The sequence below is a fragment of the Halichoerus grypus genome, chromosome 5 (assembly GCF_964656455.1).
Source record: "Halichoerus grypus chromosome 5, mHalGry1.hap1.1, whole genome shotgun sequence".
Taxonomy (NCBI): Eukaryota; Metazoa; Chordata; class Mammalia; order Carnivora; family Phocidae; genus Halichoerus; species Halichoerus grypus.
In genome coordinates, this window is record NC_135716.1 from 17,135,345 (window position 1) to 17,151,921 (window position 16,577).

General features: G+C 38.7%; 1 protein-coding gene across 12 annotated transcripts in view; it reads right to left on the reverse strand.

Moving 5' to 3' along the window:
• The window catches only part of TBC1D31 (TBC1 domain family member 31), a 65,518-nt gene that overhangs the window by 7,107 nt on the left and 41,834 nt on the right, over nucleotides 1-16,577 (reverse strand). For 11 of the 12 annotated variants that reach the window (XR_013447706.1, XM_078072053.1, XM_036108347.2 and 8 more), the window contains 6 exons: nucleotides 14,903-15,135; nucleotides 14,303-14,455; nucleotides 13,191-13,326; nucleotides 9,526-9,618; nucleotides 4,099-4,239; nucleotides 1,982-2,176 (listed from right to left, as the gene is read on the reverse strand). Coding sequence is in view for 11 of the 12 variants with exons in the window: in XM_078072053.1 (XP_077928179.1) it covers nucleotides 1,982-2,176; nucleotides 4,099-4,239; nucleotides 9,526-9,618; nucleotides 13,191-13,326; nucleotides 14,303-14,455; nucleotides 14,903-15,135 (951 nt within the window). In the remaining variant the exon portion in view is untranslated. Of the gene's footprint in view, nucleotides 1-1,981; nucleotides 2,177-4,098; nucleotides 4,240-6,392; nucleotides 7,744-9,525; nucleotides 9,619-13,190; nucleotides 13,327-14,302; nucleotides 14,456-14,902; nucleotides 15,136-16,577 lie in introns of those variants that run through there. The other variant, XM_036108355.2, reaches the window with a different exon arrangement.

Below are 16,577 nucleotides of genomic sequence, written 5' to 3' on the forward strand. Positions count from 1 at the left end.
AGTACGTCAGGGGGCCACACAGCACACAGATGGGTGCCCACTGTCTTTGAAACAAGTCATTTCAATACATGTCGAATCTTGTGGGATTAAGCTAGTTTTTTATTTTTTTTTATTTTTTATTTTTTATTTTTTTTAAAGATTTTATTTATTTATTCATGAGAGACAGAGGCAGAGGGAGAAGCAGGCTCCTCGCGGAGCAGGGAGCCCGATGTGGGACTCGATCCCAGGACCCTGGGATCATGACCTGAGCCGAAGGCAGACGCTTAACCGACTGAGCCACCCAGGCGTCCCTAAGCTAGTTTTTTAAATTCATGACAATGGTCTTATTTAATTTGAATGCTATCCCTTAATAAAATTTGCCCAGCTCCGGTACACATGCTGACCAACCTCAGGGAAGTCAAGGAATTTCTATTAACCCCGACTTCCTTTTTCATAAAGTGAGAAAATGATGATCTTAAAATTAGCTCAAGGGTAACGAGTTCAGATATCCTACAACTCCTAGAGTTCGTCAGTGTTCTATGACACAGCTCCTATATACAAACACACACACAGTCTTTATGTCATAGAAACGCGAATGCATGAAATAACACAACTTCAAAGAATCATCAGGGCCAGGAGGGACCACAGAAATCCAATCGTTTCCTGTTACTGAGGAGGAGAGAGAGTCTAAGTGATTTTAAGGCCACATGGTAGTCAAGCTAGCTTTAGAAGTCAGGATACCAGACACAAGGGAGTATCTCTGTATAACAGGAAAAGCCCTCACAGTGATTCCGAGTCCACTCTCAAACATACCACTTTACCCCAAGGCCAGCAGCACCGATGCCAGTAATCCTTGAAGACGTGGGCCTCCACCATGACTTCCCTGGGGGGCACAGCCTCAGGGGGTATCCCCCCACCCCACCTTTGACTCAACGTGCTATCAGATAGGGCCGCGTACCCTTTAGATGGGGTAGCAGGAAAATGAATAGGAATAGTGACTTGAAGGAAAGAGATTATAAAAAGCTTTTGGAATAGACGTCACGACAGAGCAGAATAAAGAGGAATGAACTACAGCCAGTCCTCTGGTTCCTGATCTCTCCCTAGCTCTTCAGTGTCCTCAGGGAAGTCCGTGTGTCTGTGGTAAGATCTGCAGAGCATGGGTACCAGAGCTGCTCACGGGATCAACCGAAGGATACATCTGTGTGCCATGACGTAAACTCTTAGCTGCCGCCCCAAAATCCTTTCTCTGATTCTTCTTTAGGAAAAGAATTCGAATTTTATTTGGGATGATAATGCTCCCTGCTAAAAATACCGTATTTCCCAACACGCTTTGCAGGCGAACGTGGCTAGAAATGTGACATGGGACTTCTGGAAAGGAGTTAGAGTTGTCTCAGCTGGGAGTTGGACCTTTTATATGTCTGCCCTACCTTCGTCCTGCTGGCTGGAATGCATACGTGATGGCTGGAAGTCCAGCAGTCATCTTGGACGGTGAGCTATCCTTGAGAAGGAAAGCCACGCACCAGGAAGCAGTGCAGAAAGACTGAAGGGGCCACTTACCCTAATGACCTCGGAGCCAGGAAACAACCCTGGACTTCCTACCTCTACACTTCTTTCATGTGAAAAAGAAAAACACGTCCATCTTGCTTACAGTCATTATTATTTCGGGTTTTGTTAGTAGCAGCTACATATAATCCCTAACTGTTTAAAAGTCGTCTACATTGTAAGAATCAAGAATTAGGTAATATTAGTAATATTATCCCATCAGCCAGAACAAATCTACTCCAGGAAGCTGAGTTGAGAGGTGCTAATGTAAATGAGAAAGATGCCTAGTCATTTTTAGGTATCATATTAGATTACTTCTCTGCACATACCTATTACAGTTAGATGATCTTTAAGATCTTTTCCAACAAAATTTATCTGGTTCGATGCTTTTGTCATTTGATTATGTAATATTTCAAAATTTAAATGATGAGTAACAAAAAATTTGTGACACCATTCTTACCTTTTTAGCTTCCTCCCCCATCATTGCGTCTAATACTTCTGTTTCTGTCCTTCTGTTTTCCCGAAGAAGTCTGGCTACTTCCTGGTAACACTCGTTTCGCTGCAGATCGTCACATCTTTGTTTATGTAAAGCTTGAATTCGCCAGTCGGCATTTAGACATGCTTGTTCAGCTTTTGCCAAATTTTCTTCAATTAACTAAGAAATATTTGCAATTTTCAGAAACAAGGGCAGACTATATATAAAATATAGTATATCTGTTCAATGCATCCAAGTGTCTAGGGTAGCTGTTTTTTAAAGATTTATTTATTTGAGAGAAAGACAGAGTGCATGGCAGGGAGGGGCAGAGGAGAATCTTAAGCAGACCCAGCGCTGAGCACAGAGCCCAAGGCAGGGCTTGATCTCATGACCCAGAGATCCCCACCTGAGCCGAAACCAAGAGTCGAACGCTTAACTGACTGAGCCACCCAGGCGCCCCTAGGGTGGCTGTTTATAACCTTGGTTGCATATTAGAACCACCTCACGGTGTTTAAAACAAACTGGTGTCCAGGACCCAGCACAAACCAATTATATCAATCTCTAGGGTGGCAGGATATTGGAACTTTTTTTTTAAGATTTTATTTATTTTTTGACAGAGAGCGAGAGTCAAAAAGAGAGTCAAGCAGGGGGAGTGGGAGAGGGAGAAGCAGGCTTCCCACTGAGCAGGGAGCCCAATGCGGGACTCAATCCCAGGACCCCGGGATCATGACCTGAGCCGAAGGCAGATGCTTAACCGACTGAGCCACCCAGGCGCCCCAAGGATATTGGAACTTTTAGAAAGGTGATTCTAATGCATACATAGTCAAGGTTGAGAATTTCTAGGCTAAGCATTAAACAATTTCCATCTTTTAACCTTTTGAAAAGGAGTCAGAAGAGCTCATTCTTTTTTTTTTTTTTTTTTAGTGTTCCATGATTTATTGTTTGTGCGTAACACCCAGTGCTCCATGCAGAACGTGCCCTCCTCAATACCCATCACCAGGCTAACCCATCCTCCCAACCCCCTCCCCTCTAGAACCCTCAGTTTGTTTTTCAGAGTCCATTGTCTCTCATGGTTAGAAGAGCTCATTCTTACAGACTGGACTAAACCCTACAAGGAAAAATAAATGGTAGGCTATTCTGGTGGGACCACCTAAGGGATTGTTGTTGAACAGAACGTAGGGAAATCTTACACTATTCCTGGCTTTTGGACCAGGGCCAGGCCTCACCACAGACCCATTTAGCATTTTGCTAACTGGATAATAGAGAAAGTTCTCAGATTCTATTTCAATTCACTTAAGCCAGCATTTCTGAAAGGGTACTCCACAGAAATTCTCCAAAATAAGTTTGGGAAATTTTCTTAAAGAAAATATCCTCGGGGCACCTGGGTGGCTCAGTCGTTAAGCGTCTGCCTTCGGCTCAGGTCATGATCCCAGGGTCCTGGGATCGAGCCCCACATCGGGCTCCCTGCTCGGTGGGAAGCCTGCTTCTCCCTCTCCCACTCCCCCTGCTTGTGTTCCCTCTCTCGCTGTGTCTCTCTCTGTCAAATAAATAAATAAAAAAAAAAAAAAAGAAAATATCCTCAAATGTGGCAGAAAAAAACCCAACTTTAAACAGCACTTCCAACACTTACTTGCCACTCTCCACTTTACTGAGTAATAGTTAATTAATATTCTACAGAATATACTTTGGAAATGCTGGCTTATATACCAGGCGAAGACCTGATGTTTTGCAACTAATCTAGTCAGGGACAATTTCTGAGACATAACACAGTAGGTTAGTATCTATAATGTTACTATTTCCCTTTTATTTTCTCCTAAGTCTTAAAATTCTTAGAGTATAAAAGATACATGTATATGTCTGGCAGTGAAGTGAGTAACCTGTAAAAATAATGTGAGATTCTAGGAACCGTGATAACTGAAGCAAAGAAATGAATTAATGCAACTTTATAGAGTTTAATGCAACTTTATAGAGTTTAATCTTGAATTTCTTTTTTTGAAAGGATGACAGATGCCGGGGGGGGGCAGGGCAGGGGAAAATAAATATATAAAAGAATGACGGACCTGTCCCCCTCTCTATATACACTAAATTTGCCATATTTTTACCTTCTGAGTTTTTTGGTTCTGAGTTTGATCTGTTTCTATCAGTTTATGAAACATGTGTTCTTCAAGATCCACTTTTCGTCTAAAGGCATTTGCATCTTCTCTCATTTCTTTTGCAACAGCTTCCTGATTTCTAATAAGATTCTGTTAAAAAAAATCAATTGTAAAAAAAATCACAAATCTATATAATAATGCTAGAACACAAAATGACTTTTTTTTTTCTAGAATACTAGCACACAAATAAAAAATTGGCATTTGATTTTCAAGTAAAAAGCAAACAGCAGTGACATCATGGAAAATACAAGAAAGGACCCCTGAAAATTCTCTCATCCAAAAAAGCATTGAGAACACGGGCCGACCAACTTTTTCAGAACTCTGAAATTAACCAAAGGCTTGCAGCAATTTGGGAAGCATTTACTCATAAAAATGGCTGAGTCCTTAACAAATACAAACAAATTAAAAAAAAAAAATGGCTGAGTCTTGGTAAGAAGAGTAACCCTTAGGGCATTTTTAACTTGCACTATCCCTAGTCCCACCCCACCCCTAAACTCTGCATTAGCCTTGAAAACCAGTAGCCTGGCAGCCAATGGAGGGGGTAAAGTGGAGTTGGAGCTCCTTCAAACTCTGTTTAACCTATTTGGTGGTTCTGGAAGAACCCACTCCCAAGGTTGTCTTTATCCGTCCTGACTCAGAACTCACTCCTTTGAACAGCCTTTTCCCTGGGGACATTTGCTGAAAAACATCGGAGGAAACTGTTGAATATCTTGGCTGCCTGAAGCAGTGGATCACAGTGTAAACCACAAGTTAATCAAAAAGATTTACAGAAAAAAATTGGAGAATCAGATGTCTGTAGGGGACTTTGAAAAGCTCTGATAGATTCCTGGGACCCTAAAAAGTCCATGTGCATGTGTAAGGCTGTACACATAGCAAGGGCTATGTGAATGCTCAGATCTGAGAAGGTCCTGGGCTCTCAAGTCTGGTGAACTGAGGTACTACACGGTCAGGAAGTGAAATCTAAGATAGAGTTGTAAACTACGGAGCTAAGTGTTGAAGGCATGCCCCAACATAGTGCACACAGAGCTCACTGGCAAAGACTAGAAGTGTACTGGTTCAAGGCAACTATGGAAATCCGTCTGGTCACTAACACCGAGTAAAGACTTTAATTTAGTTCTATAAATTAATTTTTACAGAATTAATTCAGACAAGTCACTAAGTAAAGAGACAAGAAACCCCGAGGAGGGGGGAGAATCTGATTTTCAGAACTGCCACATTACAGTATTTAAAATATCTAGTTTTCAACAAAAAATTACATGAGATATTAAAAACCAAAAGAATGGCTCCACGTACTCTGAATAGTTAACCACACGTTCTCCATTAACCACACATTCTCCAAAGAAGTTGTAAGAATGGCCAATAAATACATGAAAGCATCACTACATGGACTAGCATCATTAGTCATTAGAACAACGCAAATCAAAACCACAAGATACCACTTCACACCCAGTAGTATGGCGACAATCAAAAGGACAGACAATAACGACTGCTCACAAGAATGTAGAGAAATTAGAACTCTACACTCCTAGGTACATATCTAAGAGAACTGAAAATATATGTTCAAACAAAAAGTTGTACATGAATGTTCACAGTAGTACTACTCATCCTAGCCAAAAAGTGGAAACAACACCAAATATCCACCAATTGATAAAAGGATAAACAAAATGTGGTCTTATCCACACAATGGAATATAATTCAGCCACAAAAAGGAAGGAAGTACTCACTCATGCCACTACATGAATAAACCTTGAAAACATTATGCTATGTGAAAGAAGCCAGTCACAAAAGACTATACATTGTATGATTTCATTTAAATGAAATGTCAGAATAGGCAAATCCATCGAGACAGTAAATAAGTGCTTGCCAGGGTCAAGGGACTGGGGAAGTGAGTGCTAAAGAGTACAGTGGTTGAAGGGAAGGAGAGCAAACAGTATTCATGAAAATTTAAGTTAAAAAAGCAAAATACCAATTGTATGTACCAAATAATCTCACTTATCCTTATTAATAATATTAGCAGTTATTTTTCAATTTAGGGATATATTTCTACTTTTCTAATTATCTACTGGCAACATAATTACCTTCATAATGAAAAATAAAAATGTTTTCCAGTGTTATGTAGAGAAGATGTATGTATGAAGAATTTTATTGCCACAAATTGTAAAGCACTTAAACATCCAACGACAGAAAAAAGTTTAAATAAGTTATGGTTCATCAATATCTATTACAAATGACAACAAGATATGTAGTCATTTAGAAAAGGGATTTTATTAAGTAAAAAAGAAAAGCAGAATATAGAATCTTAGCTACTCCATAAAGAGGTAAAATGATGTATGTGTAGAGATTAGGGATTAGGAGGAAAACAGTGGAAATCTACAAACAGCGAAGAGGAAGGAAGACAAGGTGGTGGTTTAAAGAAGCAGACGGGGGAAGAAGTTGTCCATCCATTCTGTAAAATGGTAGAGCGTTTTAGGCCAAGGGGCAATGATGGGAAACTAGTATCTACCCAGCTCCTGCCAGTACCAGACACTGTAAGGGTGGAGGGTAACTTAGTAGCCGGAGTTATTAAAATCCTGCACATTCCAAAGGAAGGATTAGCCCTTGACCAGCTCTAAAGCCCTGTAATCCCCTGCCTAAGAGTGTCTCTGTATGCCTGGGCCCTTGGGCTCTGCCAGATAGTTTGTGCTAATCACGTGGCTTATGGTAGGAGCTGTAGGACACACTGCATCAGCCTGACCTCTGCAGAGCACGTGCACACTCATGCCTATGTGAGTGACTCCCAGTAGAACCCTGGATACTAAGACTCGAGTTGAGTTTGCCTGCTGGCAATGCTCTATATGTGTTGTCATACATCTTTGCTGGCAAAATTAAGCGCTATCTGTAGGACTCCACTGGGAGAGGACAAGGGGAAGCTTGTGCCTGGTCTCTCCCGGACTCTACCTTATGTGCCTTTTACCTTTGCTGAGGTGTTTTGTTTTTGTTAAGTAATCTCTACCCCCATCATGGGGCTCAAACTCATGACCCTGAGATCAAGAGTTGCATGCTCCATGACTGAGCCAGCCAGGCGCCCCCTACCTTGGCTGAGTTTACTCTGTATCCTTTCAATGTAATAAACCATAACCGTGAGTATAACAGCTTTTCTGAGTTCTGTGAGTCCTTCTAGCAAATTGCTGAACCTGAGGGTAGTCTTGGGGAATCCTGTCACTGACATATAGATATTAATTCATTTAATCCTCATAGCAGTCTTGGCAGGGGTGGTCCTACGCCAAGGAGAATGTACATGTGCCTGAGAGAGAGACTGAGACAGAGGCTGAAATTGGACTTGGTGAAACAGGTTTCTAGGAGACGAAGGGGATGGAATCTGGGTCAGAGGTCAGTATGTGCTTGTTGGTTTATGCTTAATTTTATTCTTTTGTTAAAAAAAATTTTATTCAGGGGTGCCTGGGTGGCTCAGTCGTTAAGCGTCTGCCTTCGGCTCAGGTCATGGTCCCAGGGTCCTGGGTTCGAGCCCCGCGTCGGGCTCTCTGCTCCGTGGGAAGCCTGCTTCTCCCTCTCCCACTCCCCTTGCTTGTGTTCCCTCTCTCGCTGTCTCTCTCTCTGTCAAATAAATAAATAAAATTAAAAAAAAAAATTTTTTTTATTCAAATTAGATACATATGGGTATTGAGCATATATTTCCAATAGGGGTCATCACAATACTGTCTGTTTTCTGGGATATAATTTGTTTACAAACAGACGCAGTTAATCAAACTAATTTAAGAGCTAAGTTTGGCAGATAAAGTATTAATCACTAAAACTGATGAAAATGGCAGGAGCTGCACATCTAAATCTAATGGACCAGATAAAGTTCATGATTTTATAAGTTAGTTTTGTTGAGTAGGCTTGGTCTTCTCTAACTCTAATAGTTTGCTTAATAAATACTTTCCTCAAAAGAGGGCAAAAATGATAATGATCCATAGAAAGAAACTCAGCATTACTTCTGGGGCATTCCTGCCCAAAGCGTGTAAGTTGAATTGTATCATGAGGAAACAACAGACAAATGCCAACTGAGGGACACTCAACAAAATATCTGGCCAAATGCTTCAAAAATATCAACATTATAAAATATAAAGACAGACTCAGGAGTGGTGCCAACATAAAGGAGACTAAAGAGACATGACAACTGAGAAAATGGATTATCTGAGATTTTCTTTTGCTCTGAAGGACATTTTTACCACAACTGATAAAATCTGAATAAGGCTTATACAGTGGATAACAATAATTTGTTCATTTCCTGATTTTGATCATTGTTCTGTGGTCACGTGATGATTCCTTGGTTTTAGGAAATATACACTGAAGCATTTAGGGGGAAATGGGCATCAGGTTTGCAATTTTCTCTTAAAAAGTTCAGAAAAAAAATTTATCTACGTGTGTACAAGTACATACAGAGAAAGAGAAGGATAATGCCAATTTAGCAACATGTTAATATTTGAGAATCTGAGAAAAACATATTTGGAAATTCTTAGTATTTTTCTTGCAAATTTTATGTTAATTCCGAAATCATGCCCTGCTGGTGCCACCACCCACCTCCCCCAAAGAAAAGACAGTAAAAAGTAAATTTAGGTTTGGTCCAAATGAATTGAATCTAATTCAAAATCATAGGAGACTTAGTCAGGGTGTAAATCCCTGGCTCAGTTCTAGAAGTAGTTCAGTGTGGAACTTAAAAAGTGTTGTAGATACGAATGGATGCCATATGTTTTAAATCTTATTTAATGTGAATAACAATCATATGTTACCTGTTACATATTTGCAGTTATCACTTTCAAATTATCAATTTCAAAGTCTCACTTTAAAAGAAGCTGAAGGAAGTGAAAACTTATGGTTTCAACATTAAATAAATGAATAACAAAATGCTTTTCCCAAATAATAAATATTTATATTAACAAAATTCCTTTTTCCAGTGTCGTGGAAACTAAATTATATATTCTAAGAAGATACTTGATAATTTATTTCCAGGAGATTCAAATTTAAAGTACTTTACAGCTCTTGTCTGATTTACCTTACTTACAAAGATCCTTATGAAGTACTGGGTTAATTTTGTAGTCACTATCACACAGATACAGGAAAACTTAGTAAGCTGGTAGAAAATCGTGAGGCAAAATCTGGGACTTACATCTGGTACCTCAGACACTAGACTAAGTCGCTAAGAGAAACATGAATTAAAGAATTACAACAAACTGTACATTCAGACATTTTGGCTACCTTACAATCCTGGATGACACTATATTCTGTTTAAAAATAAATAAATAAAATGAACATTACAAAATCATGAATAAATACAATCTAAAAAGAGTTTGTACAAGCCCTGCTTCTCTCATGGTGGAAACAGATGATTTATACCTTCTCATAATGTCTTTTTTGTGATTCGAGTTCCAGATGTCTCATTTCTAGGTCTTTTGCTGTAGTAGCAATTTCTCGATCTCTCATGTGTACCTATGGCCAAACAACAAAGTGTGAACACCAAAAAGAATTTACAAGATCATTTCTGTTTAACAGTTTTAGTAATCTTGTAACCCAAACAACCCACTAAGAGTATTTTAAATAAGAAGTATTGGGTTTTGATACCAGTAACTGATAGTATATTAACATTCACTGTAGAATATAGGAATAATGCCTGAGTTAAAGTTAAAGCTTAATTTTCTAAAAAGGAAAGTACAATTACCATATGCTCATCTACTCAGGCTGCGAGAACAGACGGCAGTTCTTACCACACTATATCAGCCAATATTATGAGTTAGAAAAACTTGAGCAATTTAAATTTGCAGTGGTTAAAAATATAGAATGTTTAATCTTATTAAATATAACTATATTTAATGTTCTTTTTGATTAAATGGCTATACTTAAATTTTTTTTTTAAAGATTTATTTATTTTTTTAGAGAGAGAGAAAGAGGGTGAAGGGTGGAGGGAGAGAGAGAATCTCAAGCAGATGCCCCACTGAGCACAGAGCCTGACATGGGGCTGGATCTCACGATCCTGAGATCATGACCCAGCCAAAATCAAGAGTCTGTCACCCAACCAACCGAGTCACCCAGGCACCCCTATATGACTATACTTTTATAAATTCAGTTTGGCAACTAGTAACTCCAAGTTCAAATGTGCTCTGCTTGGACTTAGCTAATTTAAAGTTCACCGTTCATCAGATTTTGATTACTTGGAAACTTTTCACTCCTATACACTAGAGGGTTTGAATAAGGCCCTCTTTAGGTAGATAGAGAATCTTAGGAGCAGTCTTAAATAAATACTTGGCTGCCTAAAGTCTCCCATTTTTTGAGGAGTGATATGTGTTTCAGAAACAAAACAAACTATAACCCCATCTAACCCCATTCATTTATTCAGTAAACATTTAATGATTGTATTATTATTTGCATCTGTAAGTATTAGACATTGTAAAGATAAAAGATACATGATCAAATACCTATCACTGGAGAAACAAATAGTAAAAATGAAAATACAGTGGGGTGTACAAGAGGGACAAACATCTGAGAAGTAAATAAACCACTGACTGGCAACCAGTTTCACTTAAGGACGTTACTGGGAAGGCAGCTAGCTCAAAGTGGGGATGTTCGAGTTCCTGAAATAAGAGCAGTAAAAATGCCAACAGGCAGAGGAGAGGTTTGGCATAATTAATCATGCTTTTCAGGAATTTCAATTAGAGAAGCTCTTTTGCTTATGAATTTTTAGACAGACAAATAGCTTAGTGCCCGAGCAAACCCAGATCAACTTTGCTGACGCTAATGGATGTGCAATCACCCATGCGTGTCACCGTGGACTCAAGTCTTCCTGCTGGTGCTTGTGCTGTGAGGAGAAAAGCTCTGGCAGTTTAGCAGGTCAGAGCCCACTATCAGAATAGGGAGATGAAGGACAGGAGGCTGGAAGGGTAAGCAGAGGCCAGATCATGCAGACTGAAAGGCCTTTACAGGATTCTTTGACAAAAAATTGCCTTCACTATCTCAAAGAGTTTGGAATAAAGAGGTCAGAGTTCTAAGCCCATATTACTTTTGGAGAAGAACATATGCTCTTCTAGAATAATGAATTATCAACCTCATTTACTCAGTGAGATCATGAAAAGGAATCACAGCTTTCAAAAACCAATTTAAAATTAACTGGCTTCAAGCAAAACAAAAAGTATTATGCTATAAAAGAGATGACAGATTTCGAATACAGACGAATTCAAAATACTTTCAAAGATTGAAAAAAATACTTAGTATTTTACCAAAACTAGGTTTAAAACTCCCTAAATTAAATAAATTAAATAAATTCAATGCAATCCTAATAAACATGCCACCAGGATGGGGTGAGGTAGGGATTCAGAGTGATACAATTCTCCAAGTGTATGAGAATAGACTGCAGAGAACCCTGAAAAGGCAGACTAATAGTGGGAATGAGGCCCACTAGTTAGAAAAAGATTATGAAGCTGTTCAGGGTGGTGCTGGCTTAGGAGCAGACAGAGCAATGGAGGAGATAAGATATATAAGGGAATTTAACACTGAATAAACCAGCAGTTGGCAAATGACTTTGTTAATCAACAAATGGGTATGACCGTGTTCCAATAAAGCTGTATTTATGGATACTGAAATATGAATTTCATGTTTTTTAAAATGTCACATAATATTCATGTCATGAAATTATTGTTAGAATTCTTTTAACCATTTCAAAAGTCAAAGCCAGGGGCGCCTGGGTGGCTCAGTTGGTTAGGTGACCAACTCGTGATTTTGGCTCAGGTCATAATCTCATGGGTCATGGGACTGAGCCCCGTGTGCGGCTCCGTGCTCAGTGGGGAGTCTGCTTGAGATTCTCTCCCTCTGCCCCTACCCCCACTCACGCTTGCTCTCTCTTTAAAATAAATAAACCTTAAAAAAAAAGTGATCAGTCCAAATTGAGGTGTACTGTAAGTATAAACTGACTGCTAGACTGCAAGATTCAGTATAAGCAAAAAGTAAAACATCTCATAATGTCTTTATACTAATTACATATTAAAAAAATTGGAAAATATATCGAGTCAAACAAAATGCTATTAAAATGATTTCCTCTGTTTCTTACCTTTTTTTTTCTTATTTTTTTACATGTGGCTGCTATAAAACAAAATTGCCTATGTGGCTCACATCGTATTTCTACTGTCCCAAATGGCACAAACAGCCCATGTAAATTGAAAAGAAAAAACTTGACGGAAAATGGACAAATATGGATATACAATTTATAGTTCTTCTACAAATGGAAGATAACTGGAGAGATATTTAACCTCACCAGCAAGAAAAAAAAGATAAAATATACAACTCCCACCTATGAGATTGGCAAATATTAAGACTGATGTACTCCAAATTGACTAGGGTATAAGCACTCTTCTATATACACTTAAAATAACTTAGGTAGGTTCATTTTTGGAGAATAATTTGGTAGGTCTTGGAATTTACTCAACAAAACTATGTGTGCAAGTACTCAAAGATTTGTACTGAGAATGTATAACCTAGCACCATCTTGTATAGCAAAGCACTGCAAACAACCTCAATGTCCAACAAACAGCAAAGGATTAAGTAAATAAACTATAACATAGCCACACAATGGAATACTACGCAGCCATAAAAAAGGAAAAAGCTCTATCATTTTTTCAGTTTATTTTGGGGACGAAATGACAAGAGTAGGGAAGGTCCATTTTTGACTCCCTGTATTTTATAATGAAAATTTTCTTATACTGGCCAGGTGCAAATTTTTATATTAAAAAAGGGCATTTCCCTTACTTCACAGTTAATGGTTCATTGATATTTCTATTTGTAGAGAAACGGTCACCAAGGACACTGGTCAAACTGACTAATTTTCTTGGCATTTCTAAGTGTTTTTTGCTATTAGTGAAATTCGAAAGAGAAGAGGAAAAGCTGAAGGAAAAGTAAAAGTAAAGAGGCTATTTAGTATTCCCTGTGAATCCTAGCGAGGACATTTAACTTGAAGATAGGAGAGTAAATGGAGTAAATGGAGATCCTGCGTGAGCACTAAGATACGGATCATGAACCTTTCTCTCGATTTCATCGTCCAGTCTTCTTAGTTCCATTTCACGCTGATCTTGCTGCAGCTTCAGAAACCGCCTTCGTGTAGCATCTTGTAAGTGCATTTCCTTGACTTTCAGCTCTCTTTTCACAGAAGCTAGTCTTAAACACAAAATACATCAAGAGGAACACATAAACACATTTCCCAATATAGACGGAAGTGGAAAAATCCTATGTTTCACAACAGTGAAAGGCCCGCCGCTGACTTCGGCGCCCCTGCCCCAATCCCCTGGTGCTACTGTGGCATCCCGCACACGGAGGAATGATGCCCGTGGCTGCCTCCGTGGAAAGGACAAGCGTCCAAACGCAACTGGCTATGCTTTTCGTATTTAAAAGTTCCTAACAGGTCTACTCAGATCATCTTGGTGCAATCAATATCCTTTATCTGAAGGAAGAATGCCACAAAGTGCTCTGGGGTCACCAAAGATTATGTATGCTCTCTCTGCCAGAATTTTAGTACAAGGTTAATGCTCAGTTCAGTAACTGTGTTTAACCCACACTAGAAATCAGTTTCGTAAAATCCCAACAAGGAGTAAAACTCAGTAAACACTTACAGAAGTGAGGTTCTCCAACAATTAGGCTTAGTCTCAATGCTCATCCCATAATCTTAATTAATTTAAACATTTTGCTTTATTAATATACTTTTGAATAAGCATTTAATACTTCTTCCCCTATCCTCCAAAGTATGAGATGCATAATGAGATAATCATTTTATGTTCCAACTTTCAAGTCATACAGATATGTTTAAAACACAATTTTAAAAATTCTGCTCCCCTGGAGGTGATTTATCCAGCACTGTGTTACAAAGCATTTTTGCCTATTGTACAATGATGCTTCCAATAATGTCCTCCAGGGCACATTAGACTTGTGTTACTTCTGAATAATCAGTGCAGTCAGAATTCCATTTCATATGCCAATTTTTTGAAATGTGGTAGATGCAGATTTGTTATTAGCTTAAATTTTTGCTTAATGGAAATGCCACAGCTGGGTAATGTTACGTATATAGAAAAGAAAGAAGAAAATAAAAATTATTCAACTAACTCACAAGTCCAGATTTTCTCAAAGTGGTAACACATACCTCTGTCTTTGCTGTATCATCTTTTCCTCCTCCTGTAAGAGCAATTCTCTCCTCGTTTCTTCGGCTTTACGAAGTAGTTCTTGTTTTTGGTACCAAGCTTCGTCTTCAACTCTCTGCTGGTCTACCTCAGCTTGCATATCTTCAACCATCTGCCTTAAGTAGGGAATACTTACTATTATATCCAGATACGGACAAGCCCCCACTACACACTTGTGATTATGCAAGGGTAAATTGCTATTTGCCTGTCAGACCTTGAACTACTGCCTTTCACTTTCATATTTATCTCATCCAAGTGGTAGAAAGCACCGAAAAGGATGCCCTATGTAAGTCTCACCAAGAAATGCAAACAAAGAAAAAAATTCAAACAAAGAAAACTGAGTAATTTAAGTCCAACCAAAACACAAGATGTATACCTGATTAATATGTCATTGTTTTACTTCTATATGCAAGAATTAAATATTTTTAAAGATATTCCCAGCCTTCAAACTCTGATTTTACACAAATACTTAGTAATTTACATGTGTTTTTCATAAAAAATTCTGTCTGTATTTATGACAGATTTTGCTACTATCACACAAAGAACAACTATTCCATGATTACCTCTCCCTCAGGTAGTCCAATTCATCAATCCTTATTCTTTCTCGCTCCTGTGTCTGATAGTCCACAATAAACTTTGGATATTGGTTAAATACTGGATATTGCCCTTTTGTCAAGGCCACAAAGACATGAAGCATGCTGTTGGGATGAATATCAGTAGGAGTGGTATCCATGAGATGATAGACTTCTCTAATGACAACGCTTATATCCAGGTTATTCCGATGATGAAAAAAATACTGTAAGAAAACTTTGTGTTGAAATTCTGATTTATCTAATAAAGCAGTTATGAGGGAGAAAATAAGAGTTTAAAAATTGTGAATTTATCTTTTCTTCCTTTCTTTCTTTCTTCCTTCCTTCCCTTCCTCCCTTCCTTCCTCCGTCCCTTCCTTCCTTCCTTCCCCCCACCCTCCCTCTCTCTCTCTTTCCTTTCTTGGCAAATTCACTGAAACTTTTCTTAACCCAAGTTTTAAAATGAAGAGTCAATTTCATATTTTCAAAGTCTAATAAGATTTCAAAACCAAACTTCTGAAATAATACTTTTTAAATTTTAACTCCAACAGAAGGCCTCCTTTATATTAGAAGAAGAACACTTCAACCAACAATGGAGCAAACTCTTCTGCTTGGATTTTTTCCTTGCAAAATCCAAAATAAATAAATTTGAAAATAAATTAGCTTGATTTGTTAAAAATATCTGAAATGTTTCCACACTATCTTGTTCTGTTGGCAGGTCCAAATTCTAAAATATATATAGATATGTATCTTGTGAACAGTAAGTAAAAATAAAGTTTGACAGGGGTGCTTGGGTGGCTTAGTCGGTCAAGCGTCCGACTCTTGATTTCAGCTCAGGTCATGATCTCGGGGTCATGAGATTGAGCCCCTCGTTAGGCTCTGTGCTCAGTGGGGAGTCTGCTTGAGATTCCTTTTCTCTATCTCCCTCTGCCCCTCCCCACCCGCTCTCTCTCTCAAATAAATAAATGCTTAAAAAAAGAAAAACTAAAAACCTTTAAAAAAATAAAGTTTGACAGGAACCACTAAATAAGTAACAAACCCAATTCATCCTGTTTACCAAAAGAATCTCTCCTTTTATTTTTTATTTTTATTTTTTTAAGATTGTATTTATTTATTTGAGAGACAGAGAGAGAGAACACATTCGAGCGGGGCGAGCGGCAGAGGGGGAGTGACAAGCAGACTCCCCGCTGAGTGCGAAGCCCGACTTGGGGCCCCATCCCAGGACCTTGAGATCATGACCTTAACCAACTGACCCTCTCCTTTTAAAAACCTCCTCTAACGCTTTCAAGTAACCTTCCTGCCATATCTCAAAATTCTCAGAGTAACCATTTCATATGTGTAATAAGCATCCAGATTGTCACAGACTGGATGGATCACTGATAAAACCACCCAAGGAATTAACAAGGACTCAACTGGTAAACATCCTTTACACAGGGAACAAGCGCTAAGCTCCAGTATTACCGTGTTTCTTTTCTGAAGCTACGACTTGAAGACAAATAGCGTGCTCTGATTGTCTGTTGGATTGTCGACCAACAACGTCAGAGTAAGGGTGTGACTGGTACACCTTGCTCCCCACCCCATTACTCCCACCCGGCACCAGAACCTGACACGCACAGGTACTCAATAAATGTATCCGTTCTTCAATGGGAATAAATAAGACTTGAGAACT